General features: G+C 44.3%; 1 protein-coding gene across 1 annotated transcript in view; it reads left to right on the plus strand.

Moving 5' to 3' along the window:
- Positions 1–26,492, plus strand: part of LOC311325894 (protocadherin-15-like) — a gene marked incomplete at both ends in the record, with an annotated part of 380,555 nt that overhangs the window by 125,865 nt on the left and 228,198 nt on the right. The window contains 3 exons of the mRNA XM_084458712.1: positions 13,867–14,073; positions 17,141–17,275; positions 24,920–25,069. Coding sequence (XP_084314838.1) covers positions 13,867–14,073; positions 17,141–17,275; positions 24,920–25,069 — 492 coding nt within the window. The remainder of the gene's footprint in view (positions 1–13,866; positions 14,074–17,140; positions 17,276–24,919; positions 25,070–26,492) is intronic.

Genomic DNA, 26,492 nt, shown 5'->3' on the forward strand with positions numbered 1-26,492 from the left:
GGTGGAAAAGTGGTTAAAAAGCCTTTAATCCATATGTAGGCTACAATAAAAACCAAAACATGTAGGTGTTTTTATTGTAGGCCTATATAGCCCGATGGATTAAAGGCTTTTTAAACACTGTGTGCTTGTTAACCCAGAAATAACTCAGAAAGTTGTCAGGAGTCCGTAATCCAAAGTTTCTGCTTTCTATGTCTTTTCCAAACAAATCGGAGGGGTCATATCATGTCACTGCTTCAGCACAACCATTAAACATAAATTATATAGGTCTATTCAAATTAGGATCATGTTTGAGCCCCTACAATAAAGCGTAGGCCTAAATGGTTCAAAAAAGCGTGCGCCTCTAGAACACGCTCGGGCCTATATGCGCTCGGGCCTATGGACGAAAAGAACATTACAAATGTTCAATAAACAATATTCCAACAACCCAAATATTCAATTTATACATATACATATTTATACATATTCAACCAATCATGCATTTACACAGCAAGTTTGCCAAAAGCCAAATTAAATGTAGCCTAGGCTAATAAGCCGAGGAAAATGACTAGGCCTAATTGTAATCTATTTTCTGCTGCAAAACGGTTGTTTTCATCAATCTGTCTTTATGAATCGCTAGTTGTGCTTATATAGAGAGTAGGCCTGTTGTAGTTTTTCACATGCCTCTGTAATATGATCTTTAGAAACATCTTTAGAAACGAAATAGCTTCCTCATTTGCTCCAGCACGCATGCGCACAGCGAGCTTTTCATTTCGTTTCTAAAGACGTTTCTAAAGATCATATTACAGAGGCATGTGAAAAACCACAACAGGCCTATGCTCTATGTAAGCACAACTAGCGATTCATAAAGACAGATTGATGAAAACAACCGTTTCACGGCAGAAAATAGATTTTTTAGAAGCTGCATTCTCAGTGCCCCGTCCGCCACCATTACATGGATATACTTGGCTCGCACTAGATTTTAAATTTATTCTACAGGCCTCCGAATTACACCAAAGTTATCTTGGTGAGTGAAACGTCTTATAATATGCCGTAAATAAGGTCCAGGTTGTCAAAAACAAGCATTCTCCTTTAACCTTTTCATCCGTCACTACGTCGTCTAGAACAGCTATCATACATTCTTTCACAGTATCTGAATCGGTGAACGGCTTTTTCTTTTTGGCGAGAATCCATGCTTCGCGAAGGGAGGCTGTTGTAGTCCTCTCTAGCTCGGAACACGACCGGGCCATGATAGCTCGTCTCTGCTCATAGTTTGTGGTTAGGATCTGCACCTTTTGTCTGCGAGCATCCGATCCTTCTGAAAAATTCGTTTTGAAGTTAGTGTTGAGTGTTAAAGTGTCTTCTCAAATTGTACTCCTTCGAGACAGCGATAGACTCGTTACACAGCAAGCATACTGGTTTGGTAGTGTCGTTTGTAGTAATCGTAGTAAATAGATATTTCATTATCTCATTGGAGGAAATTGACTGAGCGCGTTCTTGCCGAAAAACGGCATTCAATCAGGAACAGACTTGGGAAATATCTATTTACTACGCTTGGAACAAAGCCAGTATGCTTGCTGTGTAACGAGTCTATCGCATTATCATTTTAATGTTCTCATAATAAAAAGGCCAGAAAAATTCCTCTGCGGGCCTCCAATTGACTAGCCCTGACCTACTGTATAGCCTACAGTACTCCTATCATGTTATAACACCTATAGCCTACAGTACTCTGCCCTCCTATCATGTTATAACACCTATAGCCTACAGTACTCTGCCATCCTATCATGTTATATCACCTATAGCCTACAGTACTCTGCCCTCCTATCATGTTATATCACCTATAGCCTACAGTACTCTGCCCTCCTATCATGTTATAACACCTATAGCCTACAGTACTCTGCCCTCCTATCATGTTATAACACTTATAGCCTACAGTACTCTGCCCTCCTATCATGTTATAACACCTATAGCCTACAGTACTCTGCCCTCCTATCATGTTATAACACCTATAGCCTACAGTACTCTGCCCTCCTATCATGTTATAACACCTATAACCTACAGTACTCTGCCCTCCTATCATGTTATAACACCTATAACCTACAGTACTCTGCCCTCCTATCATGTTATAACACCTATAGCCTACAGTACTCTGCCCTCCTATCATGTTATAACACCTATAGCCTACAGTACTCTGCCCTGTTATCACGTTCTAATGCTGCCTCACACAAACCCTGGTGCCAGTCTGGAAAGGGTTCAACCCTCCCAGGGTGGTTGTGAGCATGCGCATGCCACCGTGCATCTGGCAGCTATTGGACCGGAGACAGTCAATGATTGATGATCTCACACAGCCTGTTTGTTCTGTTCAGACCAGATGAGGACCGGAGAGGAGGATGAATAGGAGAGGAGGATGAATAGGAGAGGAGGATGAATAGGAGAGGAGGATGAGAGGGAGAGGAGGATGAGAGGGAGAGGAGGATGAGAGGGAGAAGGAGGAGAACAGAAATAGCCATGTCCAGGAGCATGTACAGTCAAGTCAGAAGGTCTGCACACCCCTTGCACCTTCTCCCACGTTTTATTACGTTACAGACTCATTCTACAATAGACTGAGTTAATTACCCTCGTCCCTCGCGCCTCTCTGCCTCTTGGCCCCCTCGTCTAGACCATGGATGTATTAATAGGTCTTTTCTTTCGAATTACAAAACGATCCATTATGAACGACTGGCTAACGTACGAGCACACTCACATCAGCATGACTCGTCTGGCGAGGCGAGCTGTTAGGCTCGTAGGCATAGCAACCAGACCAGACCCCACCACGCGCATGTAAATCGCAGGGTACCTGTAGCACGAGCACGCAACCATGGGACCTGATTATGAAAAGGGAATGGCTGATTATTAACTTTTACTTTTTTTATTTTATTTTAAAATAAAAAATATACCGAAATGTTTGGGGCTTAACCGGGGCTATAAGCAGATTTGTGACCGGGCTGTAGCCCCGCCTAGGCCCGTTGTAGCGCCGCCCCTGTTTGGCAGTGATTACAGCTTCAATGTGTTTTGGGAAAGAAGCTACGAACTTGGCACACTTGTTTCTGGAGATGTTTGCCCATTCCTCTTGGCACATCCTTGCAAGCTCTGTCAGGTTGGATGGGGAGTGTCGGTACACAGCCATTTTCAGTTCTTTCCACAGATGCTCAATTGGATTCAGGGGCCTCATTTATAAACGTTGCGTAGAATCCACGTAACTAAGTTTGCTTAGCTAAGTAAGTACGAAAATATAAGCACAAAAAATCTCAGATTTATAAAACGCTGCGTATCACAACCCATGTTCACTCAGGCACGCCTACGCCAGCTGCCCTTTATAAATCACAATCAACACTTAACTTGGCGCACGTGAACGCACGTTCTGATCACACCCCAATTAACGCCCACAATTGCCTATAAATGGTCAGTGATACGCCCCTAATACATATGCAACGACAATGGAGCCAAGTGCAAAAGGCAGAAAGAGAAAGAGACATTTTACCGATGCGAGGTGGAGGTATTGGTCAACGAGGTAGAGACGCCGCAAAAGGATCTTTTCGGAACGATGATTTCACATGTGCACGACTGATAAGAGCACCTGTTAGGCCTGAGTGGTCCCATTTAGATTATATTGAATTATCTATAATGCGGGCTATGTTGGCATTCGTTTAGTGCGGTAGGCCTTATTAGGTGGCTGCTTATATCCAAACTGATAATCATGCCTATAGTGTTGTTGCATGGGTAATGGGGTTTGGATCTATATTGCACGTAGCCTAATGCTTCACAGGGTGGCCCATGAATAAAAGGCCTAACTTATCAACGTATAATCGGGTCAATTTACAATGACATCCATAACAATGCAAACATGTAGGCCTATAGTGACTACTTAAGGCAAGTATCCCCAATTTAACTGTACGACAGATCTGAGGGTTCTTTGCAGCAGCCAATTTGTGTATTTTCCGGGATATCATGCATTTCACATACTTTCTCAAAACATTCTGTAGGCCTATAGAAGCTGCGTGTTCTAATGGATGTTGCGGGATAGCCAAGCACATATTAGAACATCTGTGCCAAGTCCCGGCATATCCAAGGCCCCGTGCGTCATGGCCTACTATAATCCAGCTATATCAGTGCCTGTATCGAGGTCTTGTAAATATATGGGTCCATGGATGAGTTTCATGTGATTCTATAAAGCGTAATTATAGCTACACACATGACGATTCGGCAAATTAATAATCTAACTTGCTCCCTTGTGTTCTTACAACTTGGAGACGCATCACCTCCATGCGCTGTTTTGCGCACAGCTAATTCTACCAAAGCATGTGAGCATTGGGATGACATGCGTTTTTAGGCCCACATTCCTCGCATGCCTGCTGCATGACAATCATAAGACAATATGAGGATATATGATGATGTACAATATAGCCTAATGTAGCCTACAGTTGCCTCAAGTAGGACATTTCCATTCACCGCTCAACATCATTGTTATTGCGGCTTGCCTCAGTGGTCATTCGGGTTTACATAAAAGCTATCAAATATAGGCTATCAAATATAGGCTATAAATACATAAATACATTAACGAATGTGTAAGTAGGTGAATAGGTGGATAATTAAACATACGAATAATTAACTAAATAAATTCTTAACTGAATAAATATACTTCAACGCCGAATGCAACATTTGTTTGGTGCGGTATAGGCCTTATAGTTGTAGGCTATCGACATACGGAATCATTACTATGATAAGCCTATAGGCTCGGGTCGTGTTGTGTTATCAACGTAATGTGGCTTTTATTCATAAGCTACTGCCCGTGATGCTTCACGGGATAGCCTATAAATTAATAAGCCTACAACATAACATTATATTATGACACAAATGGGTCAATTCACAGACACATCCAAAGCAATGCAGACATTATTTCGTGATTAGGCTACGGTGGCGATTGATTCTGTTTAAACTGTGTGACACATTGGAGGGTTTCTTGCAGCGACCGATGTATTTATTATTCAATATGTCATGTGTTTCGCAGACTTTCCCGAGTTTCATCCCTCTGCCATCGGAGTCGCGTTTTCCCCTTTCTCCAGAAACGTGCTTATCGTAGTTACGGGAGGGTCGGAGTGTGCGTAGAGTTACGCACACCTTCCGCCAACGTATCGCTCAGATCGTTTTTTATAAATACCGAAAGTTGCGTAGAAAGTTGCTCAGCATGGGTAACGCACGCTTTTGAACTTACGCCAACGTATCGCTCAGATCGTTTTTTATAAATACCGAAAGTTGCGTAGAAAGTTGCTCAGCATGGGTAACGCACGCTTTTGTACTTACGCAACGTTTATAAATGAGGCCCCAGGTCTGGGGCCTCATTTATCAAAGAGCGTGTAAATTCTGGTGTAAAAGAGGGCGTACGACGAAAACGCGGAAAATGCACAATGTAGCGTACGACGAGAATATTTACACGCTTTTCGGATCTATCAAAAATGTCGTATGCCCTTTTCTGCACGAGAAATCCGAGACGGGCGGAAAATAGAGTGTACGCGCACGCGCCTCGTGTTCCGCCCTCTCCACGCCCAAATCCAACCATATATGGTCAAAACTATGACGGCACAACGGGGATACCCCGGAAGGAACCGACATAATATAGCGTCGAGCATTAGGACAGACAAAGACGTTTATGGAAAAACGCGGAATGAAGAGAAACTTTTCGGAGACGGAGGTGCATGTGCTTGTTGGTGAGGTCCACGCGAGGAAGACAATCCTCTTCGGAAGGTATTAATAGCCTACCTTTGTCTGTTTGCTCCTACAGCTTAGTAGCCTACTTTAGCTACGTATTGTGCATCTAGGATTTGGCATACACGGACATAGCCTACTGTAACATGTGGCTGTGAGGAAAGAGAACATTCTGTGGTAGGCTATGATTAAATTAGGACCAAACACAGGGAACAATAACGCAGATGACCACTTCATAATGTTAGAACACATTAAACATTTTCCCCTCTGGGAAATTAAGACTCATCTAAATCACCCGGTAAATCACAGCATTTAATTGACTGCCAACAGAAAAACATATCAAATGAATATGGCTGCACAATGAAATGTTTAATGCATAATCAAGTTCACAGACAAACTCAAGGAACATGATTGAAATTGTTTCTCCAGACTCTGACGTGGGGTGGGACTCAGAGGAGGGGAGTCTGCAGTGGTCCTGGACCTGACGGTCGTGCCCCCGCGAGTTGTACCCTCCACCTCCAGCGCGCCGGCCTCCACCTTCTTATCAGCTTTGAATATATATCTTGGCAAACATAACAGAATGATGTACAAGGAGGGGACAGATACCTAGTGAAAGTACTATTGGTTGCTAGTAAAAAGACAATAACGAGGGCTTGGTATAAGGTGGAACGCCCAACCAAGGAGCAGTGGTGGGTGTTGTGGAGGAGATGTATGTTAGGGAGAGGTTCACGCATGCATTGAGGATGCAGGAAGGAAAGTTTGAAGGGAGATGGGAAAAATGGATGGATTATAGAAGGAAGTGTGATGATACCACTAATATTAAAATTGTCATATTTGAGTAAGAAAAAAAAGCTGCATGGATGGATGTACCCATAAGCTGTTATTGTAGGTTTTTATGTTTTATTGTATTGTCGTTGTATGGATGGAAAATGCTAATAAAGATTCAAAGTAAATAAGACAAAGAATATGGATCTTGGTTATGGACACACCAACAAGCCAGCCGTCACGCGCAGCGCCTGCCTCCAGTCTAGTCCCTACCCTGCTGAGCGCCGGATTCATTTAGGCTCGCATTACGCACAGGAGGACTGTCATTTATATGCTTACCAAAGAGCAAACAGGTCCACATGATCACATATTAATGACAATCTAATTGGTCAATTATTGCCGTTTGATGGAGTGCCTGCATTAAGTGTGTGACATATAGCGCGGAAGGGTTTGGGACAGCGCATAGGTACAGTTTGGGGAACAAATCCATATCGAACCATGAATGAGCCGGTTAGAGGACACGTCTAATCTTGCATTGCGATATATGTTTGTGCTGAATTGGCCTAGTAGCCTACATGATTGTGCGTTCATGAACTGTCGCTCTTATTCTCTCCGTCAAACATAGTAATTCACCGACGCACCACCGGCGTCGCCAGTTCCCCCTGTGTTCAAGAAGGGCGTAGAACACCGTGTAAATCGGTACGCCAACTGGAGAGGTGTCCTACAAAAGCGCGGAGAAAGGCGACTAAATTTTCGCCCTTACGGCTTGATAAATCGCAATGTGGGGGGGGCAAATGGCGTACGCCTGAACTCGCGAAAAAGACCGTGTAAAAGAAGGCGTACCTCAATGATAAATGAGGCCCCTGGGCTCTGGCTGGGCCACTCAAGGACATTCGCAGACTTTCTCCAAAGCCACTGCTTTGTTCTCTTGGCTGTGTGCTTCAGGTTGTTGTCATGTTGGAAAGTAAACCTTCACCCCAGTCTGAGGTCCAGAGCACTCTGGAGCAGGTTTTCTTCAAGGATCTTGGTGTACTTTACTACATTCATCTTCCATCTATCAGGACTAGTCGCCCCCTTCCCGCTGCTGAAAAACATCCCGACATCATGATGCTGCCACCGCCTTGCTTTACTGTAGGGATGGTATTAGCCCAGTGATGCTTGGTATTCAGGCAAAATAATTCTATTTTGGTTTCATCAGACCAGAGGATCTTGAGTCCTCTACTGTAAGTGCCTTTTGGCAAAACTCCAAGCGGGCTTTCATGTACCTTTTATTAAAGAGTGGCTTCCGTCTGGTCACTCTACCATAAAGGCCTGATTGGCGGAGTGCTGCCTGGATGGTTGATCTTCTGAAAGGTTCTCCCATCTCCACAAGGATACGCTGGTTCTCTGTCAGAGTAACTCTCGGGTTCCTAATCACCTCCCTGGCCAATGCCCATCTTCCCCGATTGCTTTGGCCGGGAGGCCAGGTCTAGGAAGATTAGGAAGATTCTTCAAATCAAATCAAAGCTTTATTTGTATAGTGCATTTCATACCCAGAGGCAACACAATGTGCTTTACAGAGAACAAGGGAGGTGGGCATATGACCCACCCCTACATATTCCAGAGGGAAGCAAAAAAACAGTATCACCCAGGGGCCAGATAAGTGAGCTGTAAAAATTCTTCCCTGACCCCTCTCAACAAGGCGATCGAGCAAGCTCCTGGAGTATGTTTGTCTACCGGCTAAGAACATTTATAAAGCAATAAATTACATTAAATTACATTTTCAGAGTAAGAGAGGCTAAAAACATCATAGGAGAGACGTGGCAAATACTGGTGTGTGTTTGCTATGGCCCAGGCCTAAAGCCGGAATTTGGCTGGTGTATGTCTGTGTGTACGTGTGTGTGTGTTAACTAAATGCTACGACATCCACAGCAGACACAGGGGTATCTATCGGACTCAGGGAGGTCTGCTGGTGACAGTGGGGCATCCACTGGACCTGGTTAGAAGATAGGAGGGAGAGAGAGAGGCAATTTTCAGAGCGGTGGTTCCAAACTTCTTCCATTTACGAATGATGGTGGCCACTGTGCTCTTTTGGACTTGTAAAGCTGCAGAAATGTTTCCATACCCTTCTCCAGACCTATGGTTTGACACAATCCTGTTTCTGAGGTCTGCAGATAATTCCTTTGACCCCATGGCTTGGAGTTTGCTCTGAGATGCACTGTCAACTGTTGGACCTTATATAGGCAGGTGTTGGCAATCCCCAATCCTGTCCAATCAGTTGAATTTACCACAGGTGGACTCCAATTAAGTTGTAGAAACATCTCAAGCAGTATCAGTGGGAAAAAATATACCCCAGCTCACTTTTGGGTGTCATATCAAAGGGTGTGCACACTTGTGTACATATGATATTTAACATTTGGCTTTTTTTTATAAATTAGCACAAATGTCTAAAAACCTTTTTCTCTTTGTCATTATGAACTATTTTGTGTAGAATTTCGAGAGAAAAAATGAACTCATGAATCTATAGTAGAATACAGTAAGTACTGTAAGTCTGTAACGTAGTAAAACATGGGAAGGTGAAAGGGGTGTGCAGACTGTCTGGTATAGGTGTGCAGACTGTCTGGTATAGGTGTGCAGACTGTCTGGTATAGGTGTGCAGACTGTCTGGTATAGGTGTGCAGACTGTCTGGTATAGGTGTGCAGACTGTCTGGTATAGGTGTGCAGACTGTCTGGTATAGGTGTGCAGACTGTCTGGTATAGGTGTGCAGACTGTCTGGTATAGGTGTGCAGACTGTCTGGTATAGGTGTGCAGACTGTCTGGTATAGGTGTGCAGACTGTCTGGTATAGGTGTGCCTGACTGTCTGGTGCATCAGGGGGCCTCTCTGCCTGGCAGGGGGTCTCAAACACAACATGCCGACCAGGCCAGGTTGCCTTTGTGTGTGTAGCCCAGGCCTCGACCCATCGCCAGGTGTCATTGTGTGTGTGTGTGTGTGTGTGTGTGTGTGTGTGTGTGTGCGTGCGCCTCTGGGGCCAGCTCCACTTTTGCTGTTCAAACCACTCAGCCTGCTAATGTCCTCCAGCCGAAATTCAGATAATGGCCCCTGATTTGACACAATCACGCACAGTGGCCAGGCTCAGCGCAAACCCACAGATCCCCGTGTCAGAGCAGCACCACCGGGTGATACGAGCCCGCTAAAAGGCGGGGAACCACTCATCCAATCATGCGAGGGGTTTGGACGCATGGATCAAAGAAGCATAGCATATTTACATTTATGCATAAATGCATATTTACTGTTACTCCCCTTCATCTCTCTGACCACTATTTCATGTCCTTCTCCCTCCCTTTTTCCCCCCGTAATTCCTCTTCCTACCCACATGGCTGCTACCCGTACCCGTCCCTTACTGACCTTTCCTCTTCTGTTACCTCCGCCCTCCCTGCCCCTGAACCCTGCCTGTCCAACCCTCTGATGATACTGCTACTGATCTTCTCCTCTCCACTCTGTTCTCTTCTCTGGACTATCTCTGTCCCCTCACCTCCAGGCCAGCGCGGCCAACTCCACCTGCCCCTCGGCTGTCGGATTCAGTGCGTACTGATAGACGGAGCCTGAGAATAGGTGAGCGTAAATGGAGAAAAGGCAGACTCCCAGTGGACCTTGTTAACTTCCAATCTCTTCTTTCCGCATTCTCCTCCTCCCTGTCTGCTGCTAAAGCTGCTTTCTTCCGCTCTAAAATTCTTACCTCTGCTTCCAATCCTAAAAAACTCTTGGAAACTTTATCTTCACTACTCCAGCCCCCACCTCCTACTCCCAACTCCTCCCTTCTCCCTGATGATTTTGCCAACTTCTTTGACAAGAAAGTTAACGATATCAGATCCTCTTTCCCTGCACCCCCCGGTCGACGTGCCATGCACCACCCTCACCCTCTCTTCCCTCTCTGCTCCCCCCCTCCTCTCCATGTCCCACCTTATCCCACTTTTCTCCCCCGACGGGATCCTCAACTTGTTCAGCCACCCCACGTGCTCCCTAGACCCGGTCCCCTCCTCTCTCCTTCAGTCTGTTGTGCCTCAACTCCTTCCCTTCCTAACCCACCTCATCAACGCATCTCTTGTATCAGAATGTTTTCCCTCTGCTTTCAAGACTGCCGAAGTCACCCACCTCCTGAAGAAACCATCTCTTGGCCCCTCTGAAATCTACAGACCGGTTTTCCTTCTATCCTATCTATCAAAAACACTCAAACACACTATCTTCAAACAACTGTCTTCATATCACCACCTGAACTAACTCCTGGACCCCACCAGTCCAGGTTCAAGGCTGACCACTTGACAGAGACGTTAAGATCGCATATGGAACTTGAGTGTCAGTGTGCGAATTAAAAAATAATCTGTGCACAAATAGTGAGAGGTTCTTTTACAGGCCGACAAACCCCTCTTGGGCTTTTTCTGATATCATATGAAAGATAGCCTACATATTGCGGAATGGCTTTGTCAGCTGCTTGAGACATATTTTGCCAGAACTTGTGCGTTGACAGTCCCGCAGACTAAGCTATGCACTGTAAGCTATGCTATGCACGTTTTATTACCTACAGTTTCATGTAGGCTATGGGTGATGCGGAGAACCAAGTACATTTTTATTCCATTTTCAGGTATTGTTGATTTATTAGACTAGCTTCCCAAGAGAGGTAGACTACCTTTTAGTTGATTTGTTATAGCACCCATGCCTGGCAATAAATTACATAGTGAAATATGTTACTTTTGTAGGCTAGCCTACTTCTCCACCTCGAGCTTCACTTTTTCTATCTTAATATATATATATTTTTTATCTTAATCTTGAGTTCTAAACTCATCTTGTATAGAGACATCACATCACTGTCTTCTCCAACCTGAAACGAATCAAATAAATTATAGCCTACACTTGCTTTATTTAAGCGTTCCTTGCTAGGCTCATGGGTTGCAGCTGAAAGAATAAGATATAGGCATAGGCTATAATTGCTTTACATAGTATACAAAATATATGGCTAATTATTGTGATAGCCTCCTCGTGTTTATAAGAATATTGATAAAACACATTCACACTGTAGGCAACAGCAACTGTGTTGCACTCGGATAATATAAGTTCATATTTCTATCATATTGCTCCTCTTGTGTAAAATGTGGTGGACGGAGCTTGGAGCATGACCATGTCCAAATACCCATACTGAGGCTGCGTTTACACTGCAGGTCCTGATGCCTAGATCTGATTTTTTGCCCATATCCAATTTTTTTGACCGCCTGCTTACATGTACTTTTTAAAGTGACCCATATCAGATACCTGTGCTTACACGTACATACTTGCTTAACATTTGAAACAACCCGCAAATTAGTTGATATTGTGTAGGCATAAAGATGAAATGATAAACTGTCATTCAGCAATTCCACTATAATTAGCCTAATCCATCTCCGCCCTGGCCTGTGAGCCCCCGAGCTCGGCGGGTTAGCCGCGAACTTCATGCCGCAATGAGAGACCCCGTCTCTGGGTGGACAGCTGTTCAACTCGCCTGGGACCAGGTCCCCTGGAGATATTTCACCTGGCTGCACATCGCGCTGCTGGGAACAGAATGAATACCACCTACTAGCAAACAAAACATGTTCAGTCACAATTATACTGTTAAAACTAAGACGCCTGGATAAAATAAAATGTTTTCCAACTGATATATTTGACGAAAGTAGATTAATAAGCAAGCCGCTTTTCATTGCTAACTCAGAACATGTCAGGTTTCAATGACGTGCGAATCACAATGACAGGGAAATGAGGGAATATCCGTTCTGTCCGCTTAGACGACAGTCGCATTAGCAGATGTCTGATTCATATCTGATTTATTTCCACATATGACTGAGGCCTGAAACAGATCTGAGAATATCCGATTCTATGTGATTTTTTCCTGCCGACACGTGCGTAATACATATCGGATACTTGCCACATATGAGCAAAAAAACGGAATTGGGTCACTTCAACCAGGCAGTGTAAATGCGGCCTAAGATATACCTTTCCTTCTACCGTGAACATGGTCAGACTGGACCAGCTGGGTAGATTTAACGAGATTATAGTCACCATCGTGGTACCGTTTATCCGTGATTGCAGTTGTTTCATTTACTCAAGCGAGCGAGCCAAACGTTACCCTGGATATGTTAAACTAGCTTCATAGTACAGGGCCCTGGCCATCACCACTGACGACACAGTGGTGACGCCCACTCGGATTGCGAGGAATCTGGGTGTGACCCTGGAAGACCAACTGTCATTCTCTGCCCATCCGTTACATGCTCTTGCAGATTCCTGCTCTACAATATCAGGAGGATTCGCCCTTTCCTCACTGACGAAACGGCACAGGTGCTCATCCAGGCCCTGGTCATCTCCCGCCTGGACTACTGCAACTCCCTCCTTGCTGGTGCCCGGCCATTAAACCCTTGGAACGTGTCCAGAAAGTTCCTGCTCGCCTGGTGTTCAACCACCCCAAGTTCTCCCACACAACTTTGCTTCTCCATTCTCCACACTGGCTCCCTGTAGCAGCTCGCTCACACAACTGGATCTAGTACTAGCCTACAAGGAAATGACAGGGAAAACTCCCTCCTATCTCCAGGCCATGGTTAAACAGTACACCCAATCCCAACCACTACGCTCTGCTACCTCGGGGCGACTGGTTGCCCCGTCACTCCGAGGCCGATCAACATGGTCACGGCTCTTTTCTGTCCTCGCCCCGCAGTGGTGGAATTAATTGCCAGCACTTAACAGCAGAGTCGCTGCCCATCTTTCGCCGCAGGCTCAAAACTCACCTCTTCAAGAAGTACTACCCCGATCCTCCCTCTTAAGCACCTATTGTATTTTTGATTGCTATTCTTGCACTTTGGCCTTCAGAACTAGATTTTGCTCTGTCACTTGTTTTAGAAAGGAGATGCACTTGTGAGTTCTGGCAAGTTGTAGTACATTGGCTTTTCCTACATTAAATGCAATTATTGTCACTTTAGATAAAAGTGGCAGCTAAATGACTGTAATGTAATGTGATGAAAAACATGCGATTCTTCTCTGAGGAGTTCTGATGAGGTCATTCTGGAAAAAACAGAGGAGCAGGTCTCTTTAATTACTAGCTACCACTCACAGATTACAGCATTTGTGTTAAGTGCCACACCAGTTACTGGAGACGAGTTCAAAGTGAACCTTTCAGTAGATGTTGCGGCGCAGGCTTTGTGTAATTGAAATGACAGTCAAAGACATGATGTGGCCTTTGGTCCCTGGGCTGCGACGGCTCGGGCTCATCACCGTGGCGACGGTATTAAGTGTGAAGCCCGTGAGAACACTCTGGCCTTTGCCTCTCGTCAGTTTTAATGGTATGGGCTGATGCGGCGTGTCCTCTGCACCTCCTCCCTCACCAGGCGGAGCAGGACAACGGCCATCCGCTCCCGGCCTACGCTGACCTCATCATCGAGATCCTAGACGAGAACAACCAGGCTCCGTTCTTCCAGGCTGCCACCTACCAGGGCTACGTGAGCGAGGCGGCCCCCGTAGGAACCACCATCTCAGCCAGCGCCAACCTCACCGCTCCCCTGGGCATCATAGCACTGGACAACGACATCGAGGAGGTACACGCACACACACGCATGCATGCACACATGCACGCACACACGCACACACACACACACACACACACACACACCTACAAACACATAAGTACAGCTCTATCTTGGGCTGTTTGCTTCCTTGTGTCCTACGGGCGCTCAGTAGTTGAAGTTGATTTCTGACTCGGCGTGGGCATTGCACAACACAGCTGTTAGTGCTCACCTTTCGCCTTACTCCAGTCCCCGTCATAGAGGTGTGTGTGTGTGTGTGTGTGTGTGTGTGGGGGGGGGGGTTATCTGGTTTCCATGCCGGACATGTCTGTCATTGGTAACCACTCTAGTTCTATGTGGGATGTGTCTGTCATGGTTGATGCTACAATGGATCATCCAGAGGGAGGAGGGCCGGGAACTCTGCTACACGTCATCAAATGCTCACAGCGGAATCGTTTGTCAGCCAGGAGGCGCGGGCAGCAAGAATTGAGCAACTCTGCCCACGAGTCTTCAGGCCAGCGTGCCCCAGCAGGGGTATTGAGATATGAGTCTTCAGGCCAGCATGCCTGAGCAGGGGTATTGAGATATGCCTATTGCGCCGAGTAGCTCTACTTCTGGGTCCAATTTCATAAATCAGCCAGACCTCTGTGTCCACGTCTGACCCAGTAGCTGCCTAGTGCTGTGACTGGTTCCCCCCTCCCTGCCTAGTGCTGTGACTGGTTCCCCCCTCCCTCCGGGCGTCCATCAACCGTCTGGCATTGATAATCACACCAGTTCCATGTGGGATGTGTTTGTCATTGTATCAATGTTTTGTCTCCCTCCTGCAGCTGGCGCCTGGTGATACACCTGTAGGTTAAGGGCAGGTCTGGTCGTCTCTGTGTGGTGTGTGTGTGTTTGCAAACGGAGTGGCATGCCGTTTTAATTTAATTAATTTAATAATTTTAATTTTGTTGGAAGGCCTCAAGCTACAAATAACCACTTCCTTCTCTTAGCAAGGTCTGCTATGTTTGCCGTGAGTGCTTCTCTGCTGTGTTCTTCTCTTCAGCCCCCTACTCACTTCTTTCATCTACTCACTTCTCTCCCATACTCGCTGACAGCATGGGCTTACTTCACATTCTGACTTGAAGGCAACATCCTAAAGATATCAGCCCATGGCTTCTTTGAGTCTGTCTTTCTGTCAACAGGCTCTTTCATGTTGTTTAGGTGTTATTCATTTCCTTAGACATCGCACAATACAGTCAAACTACTCCACAGAGATGGACAGCCTTTCACTCACTCTCCCTCTTCATCTTTCTGACTACTGGCTTGATGACTCACTCTCTCTCTCTCTATACACATCCTGCTTTCCTTCCACCTCTCTCTCTCTCTATACACATCCTGCTTTCCTTCCACCTCTCTCTCTCTCTATACACATCCTGCTTTCCTTCCACCTCTCTCTCTCTCTATACACATCCTGCTTTCCTTCCACCTCTCTCTCTCTCTATACACATCCTGCTTTCCTTCCACCTCTCTCTCTCTCTATACACATCCTGCTTTCTTTCACCCTCTCTCTCTCTCTATACACATCCTGCTTTCCTTCCACCTCTCTCTCTCTCTATACACATCCTGCTTTCCTTCCACCTCTCTCTCTCTCTATACACATCCTGCTTTCCTTCCACCTCTCTCTCTCTCTATACACATCCTGCTTTCCTTCCACCTCTCTCTCTCTCTATACACATCCTGCTTTCTTTCCACCTCTCTCTCTCTATATATACATCCTGCTTTCCTTCCACCTCTCTCTCTCTCTATACACATCCTGCTTTCTTTCCACCTCTCTTTCTCTCTTTCTGATTGTTGAAGAGGATTAACACAACGCTCTTACACAGATAACTGAATTGATAGGCCAGACAGTTCTTGGGTTTACCCAAACAGAGACCTCACTGACTGACATGAATCACCATAACTATGGTGAATGAATGATCATAGATGTGTGTTTCATCCTAACTACCATGATAACTAGCCTTATAGATGTGTTTCACCCTAACTACCCTGGGAACTAGCCTTATAGATGTGTGTTTCACCCTAACTACCCTGGGAACTAGCCTTATAGATGTGTTTCACCCTAACTACCATGATAACTAACCTTATAGATGTGTGTTTCACCCTAACTACCATGATAACTAGCCTTATAGATGTGTTTCACCCTAACTACCATGATAACTAGCCTTATAGATGTGTTTCACCCTAACTACCATGATAACTAGCCTTATAGATGTGTTTCACCCTAACTACCCTGGGAACTAGCCTTATAGATGTGTGTTTCACCCTAACTACCCTGGGAACTAGCCTTATAGATGTGTTTCACCCTAACTACCATGATAACTAACCTTATAGATGTGTGTTTCACCCTAACTACCATGATAACTAGCCTTATAGATGTGTTTCACCCTAACTACCATGATAACTAGCCTTATAGATGTGTTTCACCCTAACTACCATGATAACTAACCTTATAGATGTGGTTCACCCTAACTACCCTGGGGACTAACCTTATAGATGTGTTTCACCCTAACTACCATGATAACTAACCTTATAGATGTGGTTCACCCTAACTACCCTGGGGACTAACCTTATAGATGTGTTTCACCCTAACTACCATGATAACTAACCTTATAGATGTGGTTCACCCTAACTACCCTGGGAACTAGCCTTATAGATGTGTTTCACCCTAACTACCCTGGGGACTAACCTTATAGATGTGTTTCACCCTAACTACCCTGGGGACTAACCTTATAGATGTGTTTCACCCTAACTACCCTGGGGACTAACCTTATAGATGTGTTTCACCCTAACTACCCTGGGGACTAACCTTATAGATGTGTTTGCATTTCACCATCCTGTTGGCACCCTATCCTTTGCAAAGGTTACGTTACTAAATATCTAAATCACTGGTGAGGTGCTTTCTTTCTGTGTGATGTGGATGTAGTGGATGATGAGCTAGAGGAGAGACCACTTCTGTCCTCGCCCGTCCGCCACCATCACACCGCTGGGACCAGGGAAACGAGGAGTGAAGCCTGTGTCACCATGGTAACACCTTTCTTTTGAATGTTGTTTTTTGAAGACAAGGGACCCTGCGCTGACGATCACCATGGATACCTACGCGGCCGTGTTCTCCCTCAGCCCCGACGGGATCACCCGCTACCTGAGGCTGCTGAAGCCCGTGGACAGGGAGATGCAGATGACCTACACCTTCACGGTATGTCCTCGTGGACTACAACTGCACCAGGGCCTCAACTACAACCCCCAGTACCCTTACTGTACGAGTCCACTGGTCAGAGTTCAGCTCTAAAGTAACAGATAGATACCCTTATATACAGATAGATACCCTTATATACAGATAGATACCCTTATATACAGATAGATACCCTTATATACAGATAGATACCCGTATACACAGATAGATACCCTTATATACAGATAGATACCCTTATATACAGATAGATACCCTTATATACAGATAGATACCCGTATATACAGATAGATACCCTTATATACAGATAGATACCCTTATATACAGATAGATACCCTTATATACAGATAGATACCCGTATATACAGATAGATACCCTTATATACAGATAGATACCCTTATATACAGATAGATACCCTTATATACAGATAGATACCCTTATATACAGATAGATACCCTTATATACAGATAGATACCCTTATATACAGATAGATACCCTTATATTCAGATATATACCCTTATATACAGATAGATACCCTTATATACAGATAGATACCCTTATATACAGATAGGTACCCGTAGATAGGTACCCTTATTGTATGATATGATATGATATGATATTGGTTTATTTCCTGTGTCATGCACCAAAAGCTGCCCAGCCCGCATGGGCTTACAGACACATTAATACAGTAAATTACATGTATAATAAATCCATAGAATAAAAACGTAACAGAATAAAGAACAATCCATTTTCTCAAGCTCAGTTCATACATACAAAGTAGTCTGCCTTTTTTCCCATGCTTTATAAATGAACTCCACCAAGCGGAAAGTACCTTTCCTAAAGCATATATCAAGTCTTTTATGATCATCTAGCCAGAAAAAATCATCACAAATAGATGACATTTTATGAAAAAATACATCTCGTATTTCAGCATACAATGGGCAATAGAAAAGAAAGTGGATTTAATTTTCAATTTCCTTCAAATCACATAATAAACATAATCTTTCAGCTTCAGGAGTACCGACAAATGGACCAGTTTCCATGGCCAGAGGGAATGTTCCAGAATGTGCACAGAAAGATCTTTGGTCTTTTGATAAGTTTTGTGTAACATAAGGTTCTGGACTGTGATTATTTTTAATAAGACAAAAAGTTCTTAGTTTAGGTTTGTACCATATATCAACAGACCAGCTTTCTTTAAAAAAACATCTGATTCTGCATATCTGAAATATTACATCGTAATCTATTTAAATAAATAAATGATGAATTATTTGTAGACAATAAAGATTCTACTTCGCTGATCCAAGGGAAACCATTGGCCATGTCCCAATTAAATATTATTTTAGTGATCCTGTGGTCAGACATGTTTATAAATCTATTCCAAAGCCGCAAGACCTCCCATCTATGTTTAATATTAGGAGGGATCCATCCCATATCTCCATTAATAGCCAGGATCGGAGTGAGTTTATGGACTCAGAGAAATGATCGAATTGCTCTATTTTGAATAACGTCAGATCCTACCTTTTTATGGAACCCCCACACACTCGAAGCATAGTCTGAAACAGGACATACACAAGATTGATATAATTGAGTGTAAGTGTGGTATCCTAGGTCCTTGCAGGCTTTGACTTTATTCAATACTGACCCCAAGGCTCTACCAGCAGAATCAGTTAAAACTCGTATGCCTTCCTTGAAGGTCAAATGTTCGTCTAAAGTCAGGCCAAGATATTCCTATTGTTCAGTATATAGCAGATCTATTGTCCCAAACTTAAAGCTGAATGAAGTCCTCTTAACAGAAGTTTTCCTAAAATGAACAATGTGTTTTATCTTTGTTTACAACACGTCTCCACTTCCAACACCAATCAGTAACAATATTCAGCATATTTTGCAAATCTTGTTCACATTCAGCTAGTAAAATTATATCATCAGCATACAAAAGTATACCTACAATCATATCATCAACTTTAAACTGTACTGTATATACAGATAGATACCCTTATATACAGATAGATACCCTTATATACAGATAGATACCCTTATATACAGATACTTATATACAGATAGATACCCTTATATACAGATAGATACCCTTATATACAGATAGATACCCGTATATACAGATAGATACCCTTATATACAGATAGATACCCTTATATACAGATAGATACCCTTATATACAGATAGATACCCTTATATACAGATAGGTACCCTTATATTATAAGGTGGCTTATATACATATCATATGCAACTTCCCATACTGTACATGGCATGTAAAAGCATTTTTGATGGCATGCCCCCCTTGAGAGACTTGAAAAAGACAGACAGACATGAGAACACTTGTATTTGCTTACGCCACAATTTATTATAGCCTCCAGTCACCTAAACCAAACTGTAAATTGTTAATTGGCAAAGGTTCCTGCCATTGCATGCATTTACGTGGTTCTATCATGGTGGTATACTGTTTTATCCCTGTAGCATTGCAAAAAGTGGAGCATAGCCCTATCTTCAAGTTATATTGCTGGCTAGCTAGCTTAGCTTCCATCTTCCCTGTAAACTTTCCTAGTTATCCAGTGGAAGGACAGGGACGTAACGACTGCCACATTCAGTTCTAGTTTATATCAAACCTATCCTGTTTGTTAGGTATTTGAGGCCTCGAATCTTCTCTTTCCCCCGCTCGGTGTTATCAGCGTGTGTGGCTGGTTGGCAGCTGTAAATTCGTCGACCGAGAGCCTGCCGCATTCACAATCAAATTTCTCAAGGTTTGGTTGAGAATTTAAATAAGGCTCTCCCGCTCCACCCCCAGCCTAGGCTCACCTGATTAGTCCTCGTGAAGCCTGATTGGTTGAGGAGTGACCATACTGCCACAGATGTGTTGCCTGTCACCCTGAACATGATGTCTCAATCACCAATGGTTGTCAGACCTAGTGGTGCTGTTTATGGTATCCTATGGAGAGGCACAATTGACAGCCCAGAGGGGAGAACTCCTTCCCCCCTCCTGTGGTGCGTAAGGGTGACCTCTTGACCCACGGCCACAGCAGCAGCATCGGCAGCAGCCGTCTCCTTCAATCCCTACATCACACAGTTACACAGTGTCCACGTGAGCGCAAACAGACAAGATCAACTCAATACATAGCAGTAAGACTCTGTAGATGTTATACAGACATTTCTACCTCGATTCATCAGCACCCGTCAATAACCGCCCAAACAAACAACTTCACAGGCAAGATACTTCACAGATACTCAACTTTCATGGTAGGATGGCCTTCTCTGACTGAGAGACGAAACTATCACTGGCATTTATTTATTTTTAAAATCCTCACTGGAAAAGCACCCTTTTTACCTCTATTTTATCATGGAACTATGGGACCTATAATTCCACACAATCTAGTGAACTGCTTTTACTCAAGGTTCCCCGGGTTTACACTGACATTAGCAAATCTTATTTTTCTTTTAATGGCCCTCACTCACCCTCCGACGCTTTTTAAAACTGGACTGAGGGCCTGATGTACTAAGATCCCAAATAAAGAGCGCAAAACTGCGTGTGCAGTCCTTCAGATTGCACGTGTAGTTGGAATGTGTTTTGCGGGTGATCTATCAAAGATAATTGTGTGAATGGCAACAGGTGCAAAAGTGTTAAGAACACCTTATTTAAATGAGGGCTTTTGCGTGTTGTATCCCACAATTGCACCATGGAAGAGGAGTGCAAATGCAAAAGTAAATTTGACGCGACCGAATGAGAGGTTTTAGTGGACGAGCTGGAGTGAAGAGGAAGGGCTGTAGGGGATACGTGCTATCACCTAAAAGAATATGAAATATGAACTGAGATGATGCGTTGGTTCTTTTTGAGGGGCAGGTTAACCGACTAAACATTAACCGAACCTAAAACGAAACACATCAGGAAAACATTGGTCTATATGAGACTGGATTCCCCCCTCCCTCGGCTCACACACACCCATTCATTTATCCCGACCCACACCTGGGGAAAAAAACTAAAGTTAAACAGGCCTACCGTTGACTATGTGAAGCCTGACGAATAAAACGTTTTGCAAAACTAAATAGTTAAGCCTACTGCAGCGCACAAACATAAAAAGAATAAGCCTACAATTATTCCCTCTAGCATGAGAGCTTGGCTAATCTAATAGCTCCAGAATGGAATTGTTGGATAAGCGATACAGTATGTTTGGATGATCCTCTCCTCTGACATCACAAACATTGTCACACAGATGGAGAACACCCGTTCTCGGCGTGCTCGCCTCCTTTGTCTTCTCCTTATAATGGCCGCCATGTGTGTGCGCTTGCATGGAGCCAAATAGTACCTGCCCTTCCAGGGTACTAAATTGCAAACGCAAACGCCGCCACTCAATCAGCTTTCAGGCTTGATAAGTCACAGTGCGCCTGCTACAATTACGTATTTGAATTTTCTCCACCCATATTTTGCACGCTAGGGGACGCACGCCCCTTATTAAATATTCATTTCGGCCAAACGTACTAATTGGATAGCGCATGTTAATTTGCGCACTTGAAGGACGCAATCCCCCTTCCACACTGTTCATAGATGAGCTTGCATATTTCTTTGCGGGTACTAAGGCATTTGCACACATTTTTATACATGCCGACCTTTAGCCCCTTAAGTCCATGATTATGCACCATTGTACATATGGCTGTAACTGTTTTAGTATATCTTAACATTTTTACTATTTTTATATTGAGTTTATCCATTTAGTTACTGTATTTATATATCTTCCTGTGTGTCTGTCCTTTTGATGTTGCTCATACTCACCTAAACCTCCTTGTTTTGAACGTATTGACTAGCAATAGCAAGTATGTTTATTAGGTCTGTACATACTGTAGGCTTTGATGGCTCCTTTTTCTCATTATAGAGATCGGAGGTTTGGAGAGCTCATAATTGGAAGAAATTGCCGCCGTTTCTATTCTTTACAATGTTAACAATTAAGTCAATTATCTTTTTAATGAGAGCCCAAGCAATTGTTGTTATTGAATGTATGCCTTTAAAGGTTTCTATGGCGACTTCAAGAACTTTATTTTCAAATTAAATCAAACTTTCTTTGTATAGAGCATTTCATACACAGGCAACACAATGTGCTTTCCAGCTTGCTATATAATTTCTGTCTTGAGTTAGCGAGAGGGATATAGATGTGTGTGTGTGTGTGTGTGTGTGTGTGTGTGTGTGTGTGTGTGTGTGTGTGTGTGTGTGTGTATGTGTGTGTGTCTGTGTCTGTGTGTGCACGTGCGTGCGCGTATGTGTGTGTGTGCATGTATTCCCTTGGCTGGCTAGCCTTAGTCTTTAATTTTTTCCATTGTCTTGTATTTCCATTGTCTTGTCTTATCTGTGAAGAGCTTTGAGATTGTCTTAGCAGATGAGAAGTGCTATATGAACTCAATTTACTATTATTATTAATTGGCTTTTGAAAATGAATAGATGCCAGGCCTACAATGACTAAACTGGGGAGATTGGCACAACAATCAGTGAACTTGCAAATAAGATACAGTATGACTGATGCAGTCATCACGTTAAACCATCAGCGGCAAATACGACCTGCCTGAGGATACCACCTCAGTCCTCATCATTTAAAGCAGTCAATTACACAGAGATAGCCTAAGGTTATGCACAAAGCACCAGACTGCGTACTGCGAGACGTTTCTCCCAGTGCCTCAGTACAAAGGCCCGGCTCCAGCTTTCCACTAAGAGATATCAATTCTTCAGCCCACAGGCTCTAACCCATCCCTGGGATTCTAATGAATAATTATTAAGCTGGGATTGAGTAGAATCGTCTCGCCTCTAACCACATACGTCCTTGTGCCCTCCCCGCATCAGCTTTAATTGCATCTGACCTGAGACCTGATAGATTAGATACAATTTAAGAACACACAAGTTAACTGCAGCCCTACTCAATCCCATGTTGGTGGGGCCAGATGTTGGTGGGGTTGCTTGAAATTAATTTAACAGCAAGTATGCGTAAGGAAATGTTTCTTTGGGGTGTAGAGTAACCCTTTAGAACCTACTCAGCATGCCTACACTAACTCTTTACAAATACAAGTGAACTAAGGCCCAATCCCAATACTCCCCCTTAGCCTTAGCAGCTAGTAGTAGTATAGGGATAGGCCTAGCAGCTAGGGCTAAGGGGGGGTATTGGGATAGGCCTAGCAGCTAGGGCTAAGGGGGAGTATTGGGATAGGCCTAGCAGCTAGGGCTAAGGGGGAGTATTGGGATAGGCCTAGCAGCTAGGGCTAAGGGGGAGTATTGGGATAGGCCTAGCAGCTAGGGCTAAGGGGGAGTATTGGGATAGGCCTAGCAGCTAGGGCTAAGGGGGAGTATTGGGATAGGCCTAGCAGCTAGGGCTAAGGGGGAGTATTGGGATAGGCCTAGCAGCTAGGGCTAAGGGGGAGTATTGGGATAGGCCTAGCAGCTAGGGCTAAGGGGGAGTATTGGGATAGGCCTAGCAGCTAGGGCTAAGGGGGAGTATTGGGATAGGCCTAGCAGCTAGGGCTAAGGGGGAGTATTGGGATAGGCCTAGCCCCTAGTTTTGGAGTGCCCTCGACTGGATAGTGGCCCTTCAGAACGGGACACCGCTCGTTATTCTCCAGTCAGAATTGTATTAGTTGCCTGATTTTCCCCGAGGGAGTCCCTGGGGTATTACAGTATGATTACTATTATTATAGTGACAAATCTGACCAAATTTCAGGACAGAACAAGACATGTTAATCAATTGATTTTTGCTGCTGAAATTTGCTGCTGGATTCTTTTTTGGACTTCATACACGGGACAGAGAATCAACTGTCACTCAAAAATCATTGTTTACACAAAGTTCTATTGGTTAGATTAGATTCAACATTGCACCGTAGCCTACAAGTTTACTGGGATGTCAAAATGTTGTTAAGTTAGGTAGGTTCACAATGAAATGCAGTTGAAATGTGTGTCACAACGATCTTATGACATGTTCCTTTGCACCTACATTAAACTAAGTTATTCCACAGATTCTACAATTTACAATTTTAAATGATTATTTACGAAGATATTGGGCTTCCTTCCAATGTTTTTTCACGGCACCGGCAGCTATGTTTCATATCATAAAATAATAAATGTAATTAATGTAGTTATTTTTCAGTACTGTCGGCACGTGAAACTGTATCTCATGACAAATGTTGTTTACACTGTGCACATTACGATTATGCGGTTAGCTGCAGGTTGGTACATCCAACGTAAAATTAAGAGGTACAGCGTGCACTTTCGTTCGTACGTATAACATAAATGTATTCATACATTAACATAAATCATAGGCTTTTTCCTATTCTTCCAGAGACCCCTATGATACTCCTCACTGACTGTGGTCTCTATAGGCAGAATATTGTGCATGTAGCAACACCTTGCCCCCCACGAGCAGTTTGGGGCTCAGTTTTGCTCAAGGACACTTCACACACTGCCGGCAGCTGGGAACTTGAGAAAGCAATTTTCCCGGGGGATGAGGGATGTTCTGTGAATTGTTTTAAATGGGCGGTACGCTGTCTGTCGTTACTTAAAGTTATTACTGACATTACTTAACAACTAGTTATTACCAACAAACTGCCCTTAGTCTTATCAAGTCTTTATTTTTCTCGCACGTGAATGATCTTTTTACATGTTGTGTTTTATAGATGGTGGCATCAGACGGGGTCCAGCAGAGCACTCCTGTGACTGTCAACATCCTCGTCATTGACGCCAATGACAACACACCCACCTTTGCAAAGGTGTCCTACAGCGTGGAAGTTTTCACCAACATGCAGCCAGGAGAGACTGTAATACAGGTAAGCTACTGTTACATCTCTCTCTCTCTCTCCTCTCTCTGTCCCTGTCCATCTCTCTCTCTCTCTCTCTCTCTCTCTCCTCTCTCTGTCCCTGTCCATCTCTCTCTCTCTCCTCTCTCTGTCCCTGTCCATCTCTCTCTCTCTCCTCTCTCTGTCCCTGTCCATCTCTCTCTCTCTCTCTCTCTCCTCTCTCTGTCCCTGTCCATCTCTCTCTCTCTCTCTCTCTCTCTCTCCTCTCTCTGTCCCTGTCCATCTCTCTCTCTCTCTCTCTCTCTCTCTCTCTCCTCTCTCTGTCCCTGTCCATCTCTCTCTCTCTCCTCTCTCTGTCCCTGTCCATCTCTCTCTCTCTCTCTCTCTCTCTCTCTCTCTCCTCTCTCTGTCCCTGTCCATCTCTCTCTCTCTCTCTCTCTCTCTCTCTCTCTCTCTCTCTCTCCTCTCTCTGTCCCTGTCCATCTCTCTCTCTCTCTCTCTCCTCTCTCTGTCCCTGTCCATCTCTCTCTCTCTCTCTCTCCTCTCTCTGTCCCTGTCCATCTCTCTCTCTCTCTCTCTCTCTCTCTCTCTCTCTCTCTCCTCTCTCTGTCCCTGTCCATCTCTCTCTCTCTCTCTCTCCTCTCTCTGTCCCTGTCCATCTCTCTCTCTCTCTCTCCTCTCTCTGTCCCTGTCCATCTCTCTCTCTCTCTCTCTCTCTCTCTCTCTGTCCCTGTCCATCTCTCTCTCTCTCTCTCTCTCCTCTCTCTGTCCCTGTCCATCTCTCTCTCTCTCTCTCTCTCTGTCCATCTCTCTCTCTCTCTCTCTCTCTCTCTCTCTCTCTCTCTCTCTCTCTCTGTCCCTGCCCATCTCTCTTTACAGAGTTCCAGAACCGTCCACATCCTATGACTGTAAACCAGTCTCTGACCAGGCTGTCCTGACTGGAGATCCATAAAATACTAAATGTTTTATCGCTCTAGAGGGACCATATATCTGGCTGATATTAGACTATTATTACTATTTAATTAAGGCTTCATGGCTGGGGCCCATTATTTGCGTCAGAAACATTGGGTCAGATCACGTGTGTGTGTGTGTGTGTGTGTGTGTGTGTGTGTTTGCAAACACACACACACATATGAGCGCTCTTCCAGGAAATCCCCTCCACCAGTCCTTGCTCGTAGGTGTATGTTTGGGGGTTCAGTGCTGTCTCATTGAGCAGTCTGAGCATGATCTCCTATATCACAGTCAGAATCAAACACACACACACAAAACACACACACACACTCATACAAATGTCAGACACTTAAAATGTCAGGTTCAATGTGTATTTAAGTCAGCTGTCGCCCTGCCGGTGAAATGAGGTCAGGGGTTAGGCAGTGAGCTGTCTGTTACGATCGTTTAACCACGTTCTATAAGCCGTTTATGACAGAGCCAGGCTTTATTTGATGCTGGAGCC

This window comes from Borostomias antarcticus (genome assembly GCF_949987555.1).
Source record: "Borostomias antarcticus genome assembly, chromosome: 25".
NCBI classification, from domain to species: Eukaryota; Metazoa; Chordata; class Actinopteri; order Stomiiformes; family Stomiidae; genus Borostomias; species Borostomias antarcticus.